The sequence below is a fragment of the Anticarsia gemmatalis genome, chromosome 21 (genome assembly GCF_050436995.1).
Source record: "Anticarsia gemmatalis isolate Benzon Research Colony breed Stoneville strain chromosome 21, ilAntGemm2 primary, whole genome shotgun sequence".
NCBI classification, from domain to species: Eukaryota; Metazoa; Arthropoda; class Insecta; order Lepidoptera; family Erebidae; genus Anticarsia; species Anticarsia gemmatalis.
This window is the reverse complement of record NC_134765.1, coordinates 10,385,759-10,403,045: the sequence shown is the minus strand read 5'-3', so window position 1 is coordinate 10,403,045 and position 17,287 is coordinate 10,385,759. Positions and strand designations below refer to the sequence as shown.

The 17,287-nt window shown below is 33.7% G+C and overlaps 5 protein-coding genes across 10 annotated transcripts in view; 3 read left to right on the top strand and 2 right to left on the bottom strand.

The window, feature by feature from the left end:
* Positions 1-4,158, top strand: part of Usp8 (Ubiquitin specific protease 8) — a 40,286-nt gene extending 36,128 nt beyond the window's left edge. For all 5 annotated transcript variants that reach the window (XM_076128275.1, XM_076128274.1, XM_076128277.1 and 2 more), the window contains one exon: positions 1,112-4,158. In XM_076128275.1, the coding sequence (XP_075984390.1) occupies positions 1,112-1,223 (112 nt within the window). In that variant the 3' untranslated portion in view covers positions 1,224-4,158. The remainder of the gene's footprint in view (positions 1-1,111) is intronic.
* A 391-nt stretch (positions 4,159-4,549) lies between these two features.
* LOC142982105 (uncharacterized) lies at positions 4,550-6,400 on the bottom strand. Of its 2 annotated transcripts, XM_076128444.1 has the most exons (4): positions 6,145-6,400; positions 5,825-6,047; positions 5,338-5,431; positions 4,550-5,230 (listed from the first exon to the last, which is right to left on the bottom strand). In XM_076128444.1, the coding sequence occupies exons 1-4, from the start codon at positions 6,274-6,276 to the stop codon at positions 5,215-5,217; spliced, it is 465 nt and encodes a 154-aa protein (XP_075984559.1). In that variant the 5' UTR covers positions 6,277-6,400; the 3' UTR covers positions 4,550-5,214. The 2 variants fall into 2 exon arrangements, with proteins under 2 accessions (XP_075984559.1, XP_075984560.1); XM_076128445.1 differs by having other exon boundaries at positions 4,550-5,431; positions 6,145-6,397.
* A 260-nt stretch (positions 6,401-6,660) lies between these two features.
* Positions 6,661-8,224, top strand: LOC142982341 (uncharacterized). Its single transcript, XM_076128802.1, has 2 exons — positions 6,661-7,061; positions 7,515-8,224. The coding sequence occupies exons 1-2, from the start codon at positions 6,776-6,778 to the stop codon at positions 7,733-7,735; spliced, it is 507 nt and encodes a 168-aa protein (XP_075984917.1). The 5' UTR covers positions 6,661-6,775; the 3' UTR covers positions 7,736-8,224.
* Positions 8,225-8,896: 672 nt separating this feature from the next.
* LOC142982322 (uncharacterized) lies at positions 8,897-12,018 on the bottom strand. The gene is made up of 3 exons (XM_076128764.1): positions 11,790-12,018; positions 10,671-10,829; positions 8,897-10,002 (listed from the first exon to the last, which is right to left on the bottom strand). The coding sequence occupies exons 1-3, from the start codon at positions 11,857-11,859 to the stop codon at positions 9,749-9,751; spliced, it is 483 nt and encodes a 160-aa protein (XP_075984879.1). The 5' UTR covers positions 11,860-12,018; the 3' UTR covers positions 8,897-9,748.
* A 506-nt stretch (positions 12,019-12,524) lies between these two features.
* LOC142982077 (uncharacterized) lies at positions 12,525-17,224 on the top strand. Its single transcript, XM_076128404.1, has 3 exons — positions 12,525-12,875; positions 14,412-14,570; positions 14,945-17,224. Exons 1-3 carry the CDS (start codon positions 12,611-12,613, stop codon positions 15,220-15,222), a joined length of 702 nt encoding a protein of 233 aa, XP_075984519.1. The 5' UTR covers positions 12,525-12,610; the 3' UTR covers positions 15,223-17,224.
* The last annotated feature ends 63 nt before the right edge of the window (positions 17,225-17,287 follow it).

Sequence of the window (17,287 nt, the reverse complement as noted above, 5' to 3'; positions counted from 1 at the left end):
CCATCTCTGTAGTTTTAGTTGGTAGAAATATACGACTGCTGGTCATGAAGTATCGAGTTCAAATCCCTGGTGGAGTAAAGCGCTATTGGCTCTCATGTTTATTTGGATATTCTTGAGAGTAGCTCGGATCTTCGTGCCCGTCTAGTATTAGGCTCCTTTTTATAAGGAACAAACATTCTAATGGGTGAAATGTAAGTTTAAGTATTTCATACGCATCTATACACATCAAAGGTTTCCAACTTTTCATGGATTACCCTCCCATTCAAGAGGTAAAATCATTTCAGTACCCCTCGTTACATATTTTTTTTGGCCCACTGATGGGCAAAGGTCTTTACTTATACCAATTTATTGTTGCTTTTCACTTCTTCGTTTCGGCACCTACTATTACTACCAACGGAAAACTTCAGTCAGCGGCCACTAGAGGGCGTTGAAGCTATGAAGTACAATCGTACGCCGTTAGGTATAGCAGGCGTGATGAATGTGATGCTATTGCCTTGATCGTACGTACCGAGCAAACCAGCGACACAGTGCTATCGGCCGAATACTCGGTGCGTCTAAACATTGCACCGAGTGACAACCGAGTGCTCGTCCGAACGAAGCAACGAGACAGCAGCTCGCCCGCCGTTCTATTTACTAGACCGAGTTATCACCCTCCCGCTTCCCCGCACTGTCTCGTTCGCACACACAGGTTTGAACGTGCACTGTCTCTCTGTCTCCCCGTTCGCCACTCGGCCGCAAGATTGACCGATCCATCATGTCCGAATCGTAGTCTAAATAGAACTGAACTGACTGTGCTGATTTCAAAACGTGTGTGAACAGCTATTCGCTTACTATACTGTCTCGGCTGAGAAACATTTGACTGTCTCGACCGTTTGCTCGGTACATGTAATCAAGGCATATCTAATATATAAAATTCTTGCGTCACAGTTTTCGATGCCATACTCCTCAAAAATGGCTTGACTGATTTTGATGAAATTTTGTGAGCATATTGAGTAGGTTTGAGAATCGGCCAACATTTATTTTTCATGTCCCTAAGTGACCTCTTTTTTAATTATATGACAAAACAACGTTTGCTGGGTCAGCTAGTATTATAATGTGTGCGGTGTGTCAGGTGGTACAAGTACGACGACCACGTGGTGACGGAGATCTCGTCGAGCGAGGTGAAGTCGAGCGCGGCCTACATCCTGTTCTACACGTCGTGCGGCGCCTCGCGCCTGTCGTGATGCGGCCGCAAGCGCCGCGCCGACCACGCGCACGCGCCGCACTGCAGCGCGCACTCACGTGGGACTGCGACCTAGTGACGAGTGCTGCGCCTGACTCTGACTACTAACGTGAGGTTATTGTCTAATATTACTTGTGTGAATAAAGCAAAGTGATGCCACGAACGGACGCTGTCGTCACAGACTTATTTGCCGCTTGGATTTCTCGACGTTTCAGCCCAGGGTTACGTTGTCCGATCGCGAGTTATTCGTGTAATATTAAATAATAATAATGTCATACTTGTTTCCGAAACCTTCCAATGGTGAATCCATAATGTTAAATAATTATATAGATAGAATACTCATCACTCTGTAAATGTTGTGTGGCCGAGTGCTTCGATGATGTTCTGCGAATACACTTGTTGTTACATATACTGATGTTTACTTCGACTGGGATAAAGCCTATAGAATCTGCGGTACTTTCTGACTTCAAGTTAATATAATTTTTGGTTTACATAATATGTATAATATTTTTCACTCTTACCCCCCGTTTCTGAGGCACATTTAACGGTAGTTTATCTATTCAAACTGTCATATTTCTATGGGCTTAAACTTGTGCTAATGTACCGCAGAAACCGGAGGTTACTGGTTTCGCAAATGATCGATAACTTTTGTTTCTGACTAGATAACGCTGTTATAGTTTGCGTCTTTTAACTTTCTGTGCCTGAATTTAATAACAAATATACATACATTAATAAAATTACGCCTTTTTCTCATAGGGGTAGGTTAAATAGCAAACAATTACACAATGTTGTTATATTCGGACACATAAAGTTAAGTGGCGCATACTGTTGGTCGAGATACTCTGATAGTATTTATATGTTATGAGGGGACTTTTACATTTCCTATACTGAATGCCTGACGCCAATCCCACCCAAAATACTTGTGTGATGAGCATAAGCATCTGTTCTATAGAAAACTTAGTTTTCCGCCCGCGGCTTCGCCCGCTTGGAATTATCAAATATTCATTCTTAGTGGTCCTCTACACTTCCTACGAAATCGTCACACCAAATTTCAACTTTCTACGCTCAGTAGTTTCGGCTGTGCATTGTCCTTCAATCAGTCACTCAGTAATGGAAGTTTCATATATTGATTATAAAGTACCCTCTAATATTGAACAAAAGACATTGAAATTTTACTGTACCGCAGATAAATGCAACATACATAGTTTAAAATAAAATAATTGTTTAAAAAAATATCTTCCACGTAACTATTGCGAATGTCAAAGACAATGATTTGTGTACACCGCAAGATGGCAGGACGATCGACTTAATGTAATATATTTATTAATTAGATTTATAATCTCAGCCCTAAAGTAGGGCGGAACATAAAAACGAATGTATATTCTTATATATAACCAATGTTTTGACTACAGGCCTCATATTTAGTAAACGGTGAAAGTTTCATCGGAAACGGCGCAGTGGTTTTTGAAAAAAGCCACGCGCGAAGCTTATAGATGTATAATGTTAATGTATAAATTATGTCTTGTACAAAAAGCTTTCCCATGTTGCGAATAACATAAGTTATTTTATTAATTTATTGTAATATGTTTTTTTGTTTATTTGTTTTGAAGTGTCTGTGTCGCGGTTTGAGAATGAAATATTTTCTAAACTTTAAAATATAATTTTAGTTTTGTTTAGGGTCAGTACAGAAAGAGTTATTTATAGATTTTTTTCTGTGATCTATCATAATTAGTATGAAATGTAAATTATTTTGAACTGTGATACAGACACGCGGTTTTTATCCTGGCTCTTTTACAAATGACTGAATAAGACAAAAAATGCAAATGGAACCTTGGCTACTAAGGTTTCTTTTTATTCAAAATTTTAGGCAAATGTATATTTAACACACATGTTTTAGCTACTCGGGAATAGAACCTGGACATGTAAGTCTGTTTTCGTCATTTGTACTAGATATGACTGAAGTCATCGCCGCTAAACGTATGGCTAGAGTGAATGATATTAGAGAATGAACATAATTTGTATTGAATGAAAGACTGATATATGATTGGTAATATTTAGAAGTATTTTTATTGTATTGCACGGCCGGTGACGTAGCTATTGTGAATAGTTTGAGAGAGATATTGGGAGTAGGCTCCGAGGAGTAGCACAATGTTCGCGGGGTCCGCTAGTTACAAATAATCTTAACACTACCACCAAAGTTATGGGACACTGTCACGAAAACTCATTATCAGTCACAATTTAGATAGATAAATTAGTGCCAGTTTCTCTCTTTATATTTTATATCAGACAACCCATGAATAAAATGACAGCAAATGTAATAATATTTCATCTGATAGATATTTCAAAGTGTCGCCACTTCGGGCCTTATTATCGTGTTAGCTCACAAACAAACCATCATACTGGTAACTAAATAACAAAGAAACTAATAAGATCTTTGGTGTGAGAAGAGAGAAATATTGTTTGTATAAATATTTAATGTGTAGCAGCTTTTTGATTCTGTTATATTTTGTCCCTTTCCCAATCTGCAGGCGGCAGTGAGCGCGCTAAAACCCGATATTTCCATATAATTTTATATGAATCAATTTGCGAGTGAACCTCTTACGCTCTTCGCTAAAGGTTGGAAAGGGATAAAACTGAATGTCAATGTAATAAAACTTTTATATCTGTAAGTACGCCACCGGCCAAGGATTTGAATTATACTACTGTGATCGGTATAAAAACTTCAAAATATCAAATATAACGAATCGCAGTGCCTAAATTATTGTATCTCTATTATTTGGACCCCCGTGCCATTGACATGCGTTAGACGTTCCGTTGGAAATAATTCATTTTGTTGATAGCTGTTGTATGAACACCCTGTATATAGCATACATAAATGGACTATTGTATGTAAAGGTAAATGTAAGACAAACTTTATTAAATTCTTTGTTAATATATTTTGGATTTTTATTTTGTGTCGTGATTTTAGACATACAGGCAATGTGGATTCGAAAAACAAATACCTACCTTACCTTACCTACCTACCTAACTACCTTTGGTACCTTTTTTTCAGAAACTCTTTACAAGTATTTAAATCGTCATAGTATATTCAATGTAGCCCAATTTTAATATAGGTGTTGTTTGTGAAAAGAAATAGCAAAAACAAGCCTGTTTTTAATTGTCAATATCTTTGTTTAAAACTTTTTTACTCTACTTCTGTTAAGTACTAAAAATGTGTTTCACACCCTTTTAACGCGAAAGGGACCCTAAAATGGATCTCAACATTATATTCTACAGAACATTCTTGGGTTAACTTAGTGTATCCAGTGAAAGAAAATAAAAAAATAATGACTTGATGAATAATGATTTTATACTTTATTTTCATCAAAATATCAAACACAAACATATTAAAAATATTATTACTTCACTTTTCAAGTTACCATACACCAAAGCAAAAGACAACTCTATTTGTCCTACTCCATTCTTAAATTCTAAACTATTATAGTTATATAAATTAGTTAGTTATATACATGATAAATCATGTTAAGGGTGACCTTTCATTCCTTTCCTCAATAATATAACAATATACAATAATTACAATGGTTCCTAATGAGATCTTTATAAACTTATATCTAGAAACTGCCTCTGTAATGCAGTCGTTAAAGTTTCCACACCACTACCACTATGTCGGTAGGTTGTGGGTTTGATTTCCTCATCTGCATCTCATTGCATTTGGTTGTACTTTGTATCCATTGTTTGTATGTTTGTAAATATCCCCACAATAAAACCGCAACACTTACTGTGGGATTTGTCTTTAAAAAAAAAACTGGACTTAAAATATGAAACAAGTTAACAGTAATTAAGTTACATTTGATTAATGGCCATTTTTAATACCTTATCTACTTTTACTGTTTACCTATAAAAAAAAGTATCTGTCGTTTTAAAGTTACTTCTACTTAAAACCTATGCATGTTTCTACTAAAACCATTTTGATGTAATATTTGATTACATACCTACATAAAATCACACCTTGTTTCCATAAGGGAAGGCAGAGAACAAAGAACATTCCGATTATAACGAGGAAGCAGTTTTACTTAAACCAGTGGTTACACAGCATCTGATTGTCAGACTCTTACTTGCCGCTCATGAGTAGATCTATATCAAGCAAGCAGTTCTCCAGGTCTTCATCTTCTTCCTCCTCATCACAGCCACCATATGGATTTGATGATTCTGAAATTAATTAATTCATAGAGAAATATAAAATCTGTAATGTAGGTTACATTTTCATGCTTCAAAAGGAATGTAAAAAGTCCGTCTCAATAAAATTGTTGTCAATTGAGATAACAGTTCCTAAGCTATGTCAAAGCCCTTCAGGTGGCATCAAAACTGACACTAAGTTGACCACTAGCCTTAACTATTATATTGTTTATAACTTAACAGTTAAAAAGGATGTGGCAATTTTAACAATTTTATCAAATATTTTAAAAGTAGCCTTTACCTAACCTGTGCAACTTAACTATAGTTTCAGCTGTATGTTTCAAGACAAAACTGACTCATCAACTAGTGCAAAATCTTATATTCATGCAGGCAAAATCAAAAAGATAGAGTTTTTAGTATACTTACTAAACACAGAATCAGTAACAGTCAGGTTAAGCTCTTCTAAGTTGCTCGGGTCATCAATATCCGTCATATTTCTCATGTGCTCATCAATGTCAAATGGCTCCTTATCTGCAGCGTCCGACATCGCAGCTTCCGCACTGGAGGACCCTGCCTCCGGTGCCTGGTTCTTATTATGCGCTCGTGCAAGAATTTTACCTTTAATACTCTCCAACTGTAACCGCTCGATCTAGAATGAAAATTTTAAGAATCGACTACCTTAAACCGTTACCATAAGCTATAAACGTTATAATTGATAATAACATGAATATAGAGCCTGTTCTAACCGCCAGTGCATTCCTTTGCATTTTGATTTTCTTCAAAGCATCTATTATCCATTTCTCTTCGGCAAGTAGCTGAGCTTCTTCAGCTATGCGTTGACTTAGTGCCCGTGTAGGCTTGGTAGCACTATAAGCCATCCTGTTTGATTAATAAACGCCGGCAGATCCCAATAATATATGAAGTAAACACAACTCAAATAAATATTTATCAATATAGAACATGGATAGATGCAGTACTGTCAATAAAATTGTCAATGTCAAACGTCAACACTCTTGACTCAAAGACATTAGAGCGATGTCATTTATAAACGGAAACATTAGGTAATATATTAAACAGAATTTTAAATGTAAACAGTGTATATACACTTATTTTATAAAAAATATTTTGCACTTTTGCTATGCTATATCTATTCCGCATTCGTTTCATTTGAATTTTTGTAATTAACTATGGTGTAGGTGCATTTTTAACACCATTGTCTATGCTTGAGAAATTCCACAGGTACCTACTTGTTTGTGCACTATATTTTAATTTTTTGGCACAAGCACAAGTTATAAATAACTGCCTCTGCAACACTTCAAGACACACAATTGTTTTGTCATCGGTAGAGAGAAGTCCTTTTATTTAATAATAATCAACATGAGTTTCGATTCTGACGCTGGAGATTACGAGCATTGGTCCGATCGCCATGCCTCCGAAAATGTGGCCTTACCTTTCGATCCAGCGAATATAGAAAATGTAATATTGGCAATAAGTGATCGGTTTGATTTCCGTGTCGTTATGAACTCTGGGCAGGCGAAGCAAGCAGCTATGATAACCACAGGACTGACTATAGCTGGTGGTCTACTTGGACGACATTTTGGAGGGAAAGTTGGTGCAGCAGTGGGCGGCGCCATCGGTGGTGTTTGCGGCGTAGGAATAGTCAGTGAGTATTTGAATTTTATATTTACATACGTAATATCACGCCTGCAATACCCAACGGTGCAGGCAGAGGTGTAAGAATAACACCCACGTTTCGCCATTTACAACGATAGTCCCTTGTATTGTATTAGTGGGCGAGCCTATTGCCATTTGGTTCTATTTTCAAATTTTTTTGAGACCGTTATTTTCAAAATTTTAAATAGGTTTAACGTAAGATTCAGGAAATATGTACCAGCTTAGTAGGTAGGTACTTCATAAACTGTACGTAGTAGTTACTAACTAAATGTTATACCCCCTTTTTACCGGGTCTCCTCGTTTTGTTTGATACCGGAGTGTAGCCTTGTAGCTTGTAGCTCAAAGCATTAGAATCAAAAACATGGATTCCCTTTCGATTCGATATTAAAAACGAATAAAAACCAGTGACAGATTGTTCAAAAAGTGTTTATTTTTCTTTCAGTTGTATCCATGAGAAGTATATGGGAAGAGGTTCGAGGAAAGTTATCAGAATTATTCGATATTGTGTACGATTATTTAGCGGGAATGGGCCTAGATGATTATAAAAAGGCGGCCATGTTCTTGGCGCAAAATGGATCGAACACACAACTTGCTATGCTTGTATTAGAGACTGCATCGGGTATTCTAGGCAAGAAAATCCTTTCCAGTCTTACTGCCGCGTGAAGATCATACTTTTAGACTTTATTTTAAAACTATCTACCTATATATTTATATCGACTGAGTATTTTAATAGTTTGACATTTAGGACCTCAATCAATGAATGACAGAGACATTGTGACAGAGTAATATTTTATTCTATTGACATTTGTTAATTAGGGGTAAGAATGAATTTGTATTTCTGTATTGATTTAAGCGGCCTTTTAATATTGACTTAAGAAAATATTAGAGATCTGTAAATTGCAATAAGCGCGGGACGCTGAATTGCGAAAAATGTTCTGATTAGTTTTTATCATTTATTATGTAGGTAGCATAAGATAATACTTAATATATTGTTTGATTATGGTTATGTGAATTTAGCAATATTATGAATGTGTTAATATAAGTAGGTTATCTAAGTAAATAATAATTATATCTGTTTTTGGTTTTAAAATATAATAAAGATGTATAATAAATAATTGAGGGTTTAATAAATATTTATCAAAGAACTCGGAACTTGGAATTATTTTTGAACTAGCATCTGCCCACGACTTCGGAGTAAAAAGTATTTCGTGTTAATCCAGATTAGTTATACAGCTGTATACCTACTAAATACATTCATCCAAATCTGTTCCGTAGATGTTACGTGAAAGAGTAAAAAACATATTACATCCAACCTCACAAACTTCTGGCAAATATTAAGTAGGACGTAGGTAGGTATATAGGCTTATCATAACGGTATACATGCATATACTATCAATGGAAATAATACATGTCTGTAAATCCCCAGACAAACTACCGTGGGTCTATATAATATGAAATTAAACCTAACTTTATCATAATAATATATCCTGTTAGAGGTACAATCGTGAATACCTAGTCTCATTAGTCAACTTTGTTGTTAAATTTAACATATTATCCACCGCCCCTCTCCTAGGTAGGTACAAGAGCTGAAACCTTCAAGCCCACAGCCCTGGTCAAGTGATTCACGATTGCTTTGCTGCATAGCAGTGTATAAATAAGTCCTTCCCACGATTTTTTAACTACTCCATTAAATTATAATTTAGTGCTATCTTTTTCACATTGTTTTGCCCCGATCAACGTTTCACCATATGTTTGTCAGTTTTATACCAACCACCACGGTAGATATTTTCAAGTTTTTAGTTAGGAATAAAATGACAATTTTCAAAGTTCATAATTTATTTCAGGCACCAATTTCAAAACACATAATAGGTAGGTACATTCGTATTATACTCGTATGTGACAATAGATAATTTAATATACATATACATTAGTAGACTTACATTTCGTAGTAAGGTAAAATTTGATAAGATTATTTTAAATAAAACCAATAAGTACCTACATATTATGTATATTATATTATATATATCAAGATAAGCTGTTATCCTGTGTAGCACTTGTCCCAATACTTTTTATCTATAAATCTTGTCTGCCAACTAAGTAGCACGTGTCACAAAACACATACATAAATATAATGATATCCTTACACATAACTTGAATTATATACAAAAAATAGATATTTCATAATATTATGCAATATATTGCCATGATTATTGTGATTTAGTATTCCTACCCACTAGATAGAATATTAACGAAACATACTTAAAATATCTCAAAAATAGCTCGTAATTTACACAAGTTATAAGGATACAAGTTTGTTAAACATATAACGCATCCAATATGCCTAGGTAGACAACATTTGATATAGGTAATAAAGTTTATTACTTAAATGTTCACGGCCTTTTCATCTTAACTTGTGACAAAAAGCACTTAGATAGGTACCCTCAGTAGCACTAAATATAATAATATGTCAAAAAAGTAGGTAGATTACGTAAAATTGTTAATGCAAAATGCACAAAAACTGATTTCATTGATCAAGACACTATTTACATCAGTAATAAATACAAACATTTGTTATTTGCGCTAAAATCTCGGCTTCTTAACAAATATAAAATCTTAATTTGAATAATAAATCTACCATTCAATACATTTTATCACATATTTTCGATACTACCAATTTTACTGCAAATATCTTTGATTTGCTCGTAGAAAATCTCCGACGGTAGAGAAGACATCAGCATTTAGCGCTTTGCCAATAAACTGAATGATCATTATGACAAATTGTGCCCGAGTTCTTCCGTTCTCCAACACGTACTGTGCCGCCCGGATATAATCTCCCGGCTCCAGACTGCTAAGGTATTCCTGCATTATGTAAAACAGCTCAACCAACTTCGCTTTTATCTTATCCCAGATTTCACGGAGAGTGACCACAGCTGAAAGATAACGACAAAATAATGTAAGTGCATGATTTTTTTGTTCAAATGCAACATTTGCATATCGATATTTTAAGCGATTAAAAGGTTTTTTAAATAAATAAATTTAACATAATGCCACTGCTGGCCAAGGCTCTCCTCCCGAAAATGAGGAAGGGGTTAGGTATTGAATACACCACGCTGGCTAGGAGCGGGTTGAGGACTTTGCATACCTTCAAGAACTGTTCTAAAGTACACTCAGGCTTGCAAGGTTGCAACATGATAATTACCTACACCGTTGGAATAAGGAACAAATATGGGTTTTACCGTCATAAAAAAGGAGGTAATCTCAATAGAACGCGACTTTTATAAATTGTAGTTTTTTTTTTATTTAAAGGGTTATAGTAATAAGAATAGTATTTAAACCACCAATGTGATCGAGCTTCGTGCAATATAACAGAGTCTGTACCGATATATTATTTCTTTAATTAATTCTTTTATGAGCTTTTTCTGATAAAAATAGTTTTTACCGACTACCTAAAGGAAGTACTACTAGTATGATCGAATTAATGTTTTCTTTGATTTGAAATTGAATGTATCTAATATCTGGCTAAAAGTTTTATAAAGATTAATTATATAAACAAATACGTCATATCAGTGATATTTAGAAATTATATTTAATGACTCACCGGAAGCTCCAAAGCCAGCAGCGCCTCCTATACCAGCGCCCAACATAGCGCCACGTGCACCCCCAAAGAGGACCCCTAGTAACCCCCCAGCGACGGCAAAGAGCCCGGTAATGGCTGCCGTATCACTGTCCATTTGTATGCGTATTTCACACATGTCTCCTGTAAAATATTAAAATATATATACATTTTGTTATGTAGGTATCCAATGTACAAGATTATGAACATAGATTACGGAGAACAGCAATAACTTCAATTTGAAGCAATGTTCTTTAATGAGATGTTCTGTCTAAAATACTTGATGAAGCCAACTTACACATTTATAGCCTAGTAGTATAATACTTAAAGTAATCGAACACTGTATGTCTGGATATATAATGTTTATTGTTCTGTGTATAAACTAGATCATTTACAAATTTAAAAGAGGATTGCTGCATTGAAACCACAAAATTGCATGATTCATGTGTAGCATTGTGTTATTAATAAACCTACTTGCTTATCTCTACCATAGTTTCAATGAAGCCGGTTACATTATTCTTTGTGAAATATTTCCTTCTTTATAAGAGAATAATTATATTAGTACCAATCTTAATTAAAATTTAAAATATATTCATCTATTTAGGTATCTTTATCAAAAATATTAATAAAATATAATACATAACACATATAAATTATTGTTATGTACCTACCTAAATATAATGTAAAGTTATTTTGTTTAAAACAGGCTGAAGTTTATGTCCATTTTCTGGATAAAATCTATCAGCCTGACACTTTCACCTAGATCGGCTCGATTATTTTTGCGAAAAATTATACCCAACAAACAAACACACTTTCACATAAAATTGTAGGGATAAGTGTCAATGATAAATGTAGCGAGTACAGCATTTAAAATAATCATTTTAACTCTTAAATCGATGACATAACAAGTTTGCAAATATTTTTTTAAACAAAGACGCCATGATCGTGCCAACGCCCCGGCCATACCATATGGAGTCGATAAACAGGAAATATTTACGATCTAATCTTAGATTAAGTTTGTTAATTGTACAAAATAACTCTCAGTGTAGCATTCTTAAACATTATTACTCTAAACATAATTATTATTATTTAATATTTACTCACCAAGTCTAAGTAATAAGTCCTCAAGAAAACTTCTGTCCACAACTAACGCGTGGCGAGATGAAGCCTGCATTTTTATTATTCACAATAAGTTTTACAAATAAAGTTTACAAATTCCAAGCAACTTTTAAGCAAATTGAAATATAAAACAACTGCGCACACGTTTTGTCTTATCCAGTGCAGTTATAAAATAATCAATTCAGGATGTAGGCCGGTTCACTGCGAAGAGACAATTGATAATCATGTACAAACATGTCCAAAACGGTAAAGTCCCGTGATGCAATTTAATTGTTGCAAGTTAACAAAATTTGTTTAATTTCTTATTGCTGTCCTTGTAAACGACCCATCGGAATATTTTAACTTTTTACTCTATTTAGTATCAATTATTTTGAGAATGTACATACGTCTAATAAGCGAAAATATTGTTTGAGTTATTATTATAGTTAACTTCTTAATTATTAATAATAAAATTCTAAAATAAAAGTTTGTGTAAATGCACCGACTGGTATAATCTAAATCATCTAGGTAATAGTAAGACATAAAGTTTGAATATATCGTTATTTATGTAAACAGAAAACAAGTAATTATTTGAAGATATACATGTTGTTTAATTTTACTTACTTAATATTAAAAACGAAACTAGTTATTAATTTTGTATATCGCAACAATTCAACTTATGTACTTGGGGATTTGTACCTCGTTATCATTAACGGCGCTAGGTTAATACAAATGACAATCTAAGCTTCCACTTCTTTTGAGGTTGTCTCGAACTTTGCATCTGATAGGACTTTGTGAATTTTTGTATTTCAAGCTACTAGAAGCTTATGTTCAAAGTGAGTGAGTTTAGATTACTAAACGTAGTTTTAATTCAACGTTTAGTTATTACTGACATTTCTTTCACGTCAAACTTCTGCACGAATTATATTTTTGTTTACTTGCCAAGAAGTTGTTATTTTCGGTTGTTCGATTCATTTCGTAATTATTTACATATAGAACGTAATTCAACGAAACTAAACATGCAAATAAGGCGCTACAACCCTCAAGAATTGATCGATACGCCGTGGTTAGAAGAATTACTGTTGCAATTCGGTAAGTGCTGTTTTTTGTACTTTGATACGTTGCCAAACATTGATACAGTCCAATAAGTCTGTATATATGCACTATCTATTAAATATTATAACCTTAGTATATTTTACGAAGAAATTGTTATTTACAAGGCGTTTTCATTTTGCTGTAATCGCTGGAGTATATCTTTAAAAAAACTTTTTAAGCTTTGATTTTTACGAAAAATAATGAAGTAGTTATTATTTGGTCTACACGTTTCACCTTCAATAGTTATGAATTATAACATATCTTTTATCAAATTACAGTTTTATTATACACTTGTGTAATTATCAATACAGTGCAGAGAATTGTTCTTTTGCAATCATTAATTTAATTAAGTAATAGCATTCAGGATAAAGTATCATTAAATTCTGCATTATGAACTTATAAATATTCAAGCTACCATTTCAATAAAATCATTGTAGTCTGTTTTTGGACAGGGCACAGTTATTTGGAAATGCAAAATACCTACAATAGTCAATAGATTACACATGAGAAAGCCTCATTAATCAATATATCTATATAATATTTAAATCTGCTGTTATGAGTGCTTGACTGACTTTTAAGCAATGTACACCCAAAATTACTCTGTGTAGAATGTTGAAACTTGGTAAAAAGATGTCTTAGTACTAAACTAGCAATGAATAAAACTACTTAATTCGGAACTAAGATAAAAAGTATATTAGTGGGTGGGTAATTTTGACTTAATATTTTTATTTAATATTTTCTTAAATCCACATGAATGAAATTGGAGGGGCTAGGATTTATGTGGCATGCGCTGGCCAATGGTTCATTATAAACATTGTAACTACATTCATTTGATTTGAAACTGAGGGCATGCAACATTATCTCTATAATATTCTTCAGATCTTACACTATACTTATTACTTTTAGGAGTTTACAAGTCACATATTCAATTTATTGTTAATATAATTATTACTTGGTACAACAAGGTACCATTTGTTACTTAGTTGGTAATCTTTATGACTTATGATCCTGTATTAATAATAAATGATAATTGTCTGCTTGATAATGCAAATATGTAAGGACTGACCAAGGTTCATAAAGATAAGACCTGGGCTGCCCCTGATAATTGAAAAGACACATCTAACAAGAAGTAGAAATGGAGAAAAATGCTTTTTTAAATTGCATACAAAAGCCATTTATTGCGCTAGGTTTAAGCTGTAATGGAGCACAGAGAAAAAATATCTATACTTATATTATAAAGCTGAAGAGTTTGTTTGTTTGTTTGAACTCGCTAATCTCAGGAATGGTCTCTAATGGTCCGATTTTAAAAATTCTTTTAGTGTTAGATAGCCCATATATCATCACGCTACAATCAATAGGAGCAGAATACCAGTAATAAATATTACAATAACGGGGAAAATTAAGACCCATTCCCTCTTATGTGACGCAAGCGAAGTTGCGCGGGTCAGCTAGTAAGAAATATGGGCAGGTGCACCAATTTTTTACTGATTACGGGCTATATTTATTTATCATGTAATTGTTATATAATTACAGGTGATGTATTCGAAATACGTATAGTATGGAACCGCGACACGGCACTCCTGAGCAGCATCCTGGCGGTCGCTGGTGGTCTCCTGGGAGGCTTGGCCGGAGGACGCGTGGGGGCAGCACTCGGCGCTGGCATAGGGGGCGCAGCTGGACTAGGAGTCGCAAGTAAGTATACTCATAGTATAAACTGCACGTTTGGCGCAGTGATTAACGGTCAATAACCGTAGCGCCACGTGTGATGGTTTCGAATCCCACCTGGGATAAATATTCGTGTGATGAGCATGAGTATCTGTTCTGGTTATTAATATATCTGATATTGATATGTTTATCAGTTATTTGGTCACGATAGTATAAGCTATTCTTAGTTTGGAATCAAAAGACCAAAATCATTTACATATGTTGTTAAAAGAAAAAACGACGATTGTTAAAACTAAATGGGAACCTGCAGTGCAAAAAACATGAGTGTGAGGTTTCCGTATTGATAAATCTAAGAGATGTATTTTTCTCGCGTCTAATAGCCAAACCTTTTCTCATTGCAGCTGTTGTCTCACTCCGTGAAGTTTGGGAGTCGGTAAAAGAGAAACTAAAAGAAGTTTTATTCATCATCCTGAACTTCCTCCGAAGCCTGGAGCCTCACGACTATGTGAGGGCTGTGGAGATCCTCATGGCCTGTGCCACCAGCCGCCGGGAGCTAGTCATGACTATCATAGAGTTCATAGCACAAAAACTAAGTGCTGATGTCCTATCAAACATCGGGAACTGTCAACAAACTCGTTCTATCACCTATCAACGATCATTCCAGCGGTCTAATCAGTAATTTAAATAATAATATTTCAAGGTGAGGCACTTGAATATTTTTATAAGTAATTGATATTATTTATGCTTTGATGAGCCATACAATTTTAATTATTTTGGCAATTTTCGTTGAAATATAATTTTCAGTGGCTGGATACTACATTATCATATATTTGCAATTAATTTTATTACAATAGCAATTTTTTTATGTCGCATATCCATATACAGTTGGTAAAAAATACGTACTTAATTTTTTTCATACATTTACTATGTTCTGATTATTTTAAAGTTTTTAAGCTACTATCGTAAATCTGTAGATTTTACTGTAACAGTCAGGACATTATGCTCGACAGGTGCTCGATAATAGTTTTAAATGTCCGTCCTTCCTTGTTCAAATATTGACATAAGTGGTGATAAATAAAGACCAAAAGTTTATAATATATATGTAGTAAATATAACAAAATTACTATTAATGAGTATGTAAATCAATTATTGAATTGGTAATGTCCACATAACAATAGTAATTATTAAAAGAAAATTATAGCATTATAAAATTAACTGTTGGATTAGGTATTTGTCTCCCATCTCACCTTCTGTTAAGTGACAAATAAAGAAGGGAATGTTATGCCTATCTATACTAATCTATACTAATATTATAAAGCTGAAGAGTTTGTTTGTTTGTTTGAACGCGCTAATCTCAGGAACTACTGGTCCGATTTGGAAAATTCTTTCAGTGTTAGATAGCCCATTTATCGAGGAAGGTTATAGACTATATATCATCACGCTACGACTAATAGGAGCAGAGTACCATTAAAAAATGTTACAAAAACGGGGAAAATTTTGACCCATTCTCTCTTATGTGACGCAAGCGAAGTTGCGCGGGTCAGCTAGTCTGAGATAAAGTAAAAATAAAATAAGTATCTATTAAATTAAAGTGCCTGGTCAATGATGGTTAAATGAGGGTGGAAACTAATAAATATAATGCATAATAATGTGTATTTAAGGTCATTTCGTCTGATATCGTGGATTTGACCCTCGCGGAACAATTATTTGTGCGATCCACAAAGTTGTTTCGAGTCTGGCTGTACTATGTTGTTAGTATATTAGTAAAATTCCCGCGAAACAAGAGCAATTTTTAGTGCGGGAGATGTATTTGAAAGAAGAAGATTTTGGGGAAAAAGTCGCGCATAAAAATTTGATCTGATTTTATCAAATTGAAAAATTATTTATGAAGCATATTTATATTAACATGTGCTATATATGCTGTAACTTTTATAGGAGAGTCACTACATTAAAATGAAACAAAATATTAATATTCATCTATATAAATTGTAAGAGATTTTTGTTTATTTAAACATGCTTATAAATATCTGTAACTATTTGAAAAATTGTTTAATGTTTTAAAAACCACATTTCTATACTACGCTATAGGAATTTAACATCATGTTAAGATCTTAGGGACTGGAGTTATCATCTCAAAAGTGAATGTATGTATAAAAGTTACAGTATATTTTCAGTTAATAAATAAAATTAGTTCCTTGCACTAACAATTATGGTAAGAGCAGCACTGTGATTTCTCTAACGAGTTGATGTGATTATTTTATAATATAATAATATTAATTGTAATGTTTTTAAGTTTGTGGTAGTAATAATTTTTAGAAATAAACAAAAAAAATCAAGGAGAAATATTTTTTTACTTTGTAGTTTGCTCAATTTAGTCTTTAGTATGCAAATGTAACTAATATAGTATAATAATATGACTCCTTAGTGGTTGGACATTGTTTTGCATTATTTCGAAAATAATCTGGTTTTCAATATTCTTTAGATGTTTGATATAAAAATATTGCACACCCATTATGAGGATCTCTGAATACAAGTATGTTCCCGTAAACATACTGGTGGTTCTGTGTTAATAATAGTAGAAAGGAGTTGTGTTAGTAATAATTCTGAACGTAATTTTGTTTTTAGTGTATCATTATTTTTTAAACCAACTTTGTTTTGTAAAATAAATGCTTAGTTTTTAATTGTTTTTCATTGCAACCTCTAGCATACAAGGCTACTATGTTGTTAAACTAAAACGAGGCTCA

Coding starts and splice junctions, on each gene's coding strand:
- LOC142982105 (XM_076128444.1), bottom strand. CDS start 6,276: ATGGCTTATAGTGCTACCAAGCCTACACGGGCACTAAGTCAACGCATA. Junction 6,048..6,144: donor TGCAAAGGAATGCACTGGCG/GTTAGAACAGGC, acceptor TTTTCATTCTAG/ATCGAGCGGTTACAGTTGGA. Junction 5,432..5,824: donor TGTTACTGATTCTGTGTTTA/GTAAGTATACTA, acceptor AATTAATTTCAG/AATCATCAAATCCATATGGT.
- LOC142982341 (XM_076128802.1), top strand. CDS start 6,776: ATGAGTTTCGATTCTGACGCTGGAGATTACGAGCATTGGTCCGATCGC. Junction 7,062..7,514: donor TTGCGGCGTAGGAATAGTCA/GTGAGTATTTGA, acceptor TTTTTCTTTCAG/TTGTATCCATGAGAAGTATA.
- LOC142982322 (XM_076128764.1), bottom strand. CDS start 11,859: ATGCAGGCTTCATCTCGCCACGCGTTAGTTGTGGACAGAAGTTTTCTT. Junction 10,830..11,789: donor GGACTTATTACTTAGACTTG/GTGAGTAAATAT, acceptor AATATTTTACAG/GAGACATGTGTGAAATACGC. Junction 10,003..10,670: donor TGCTGGCTTTGGAGCTTCCG/GTGAGTCATTAA, acceptor GTTATCTTTCAG/CTGTGGTCACTCTCCGTGAA.
- LOC142982077 (XM_076128404.1), top strand. CDS start 12,611: ATGTTCAAAGTGAGTGAGTTTAGATTACTAAACGTAGTTTTAATTCAA. Junction 12,876..14,411: donor AGAATTACTGTTGCAATTCG/GTAAGTGCTGTT, acceptor ATATAATTACAG/GTGATGTATTCGAAATACGT. Junction 14,571..14,944: donor AGCTGGACTAGGAGTCGCAA/GTAAGTATACTC, acceptor TTCTCATTGCAG/CTGTTGTCTCACTCCGTGAA.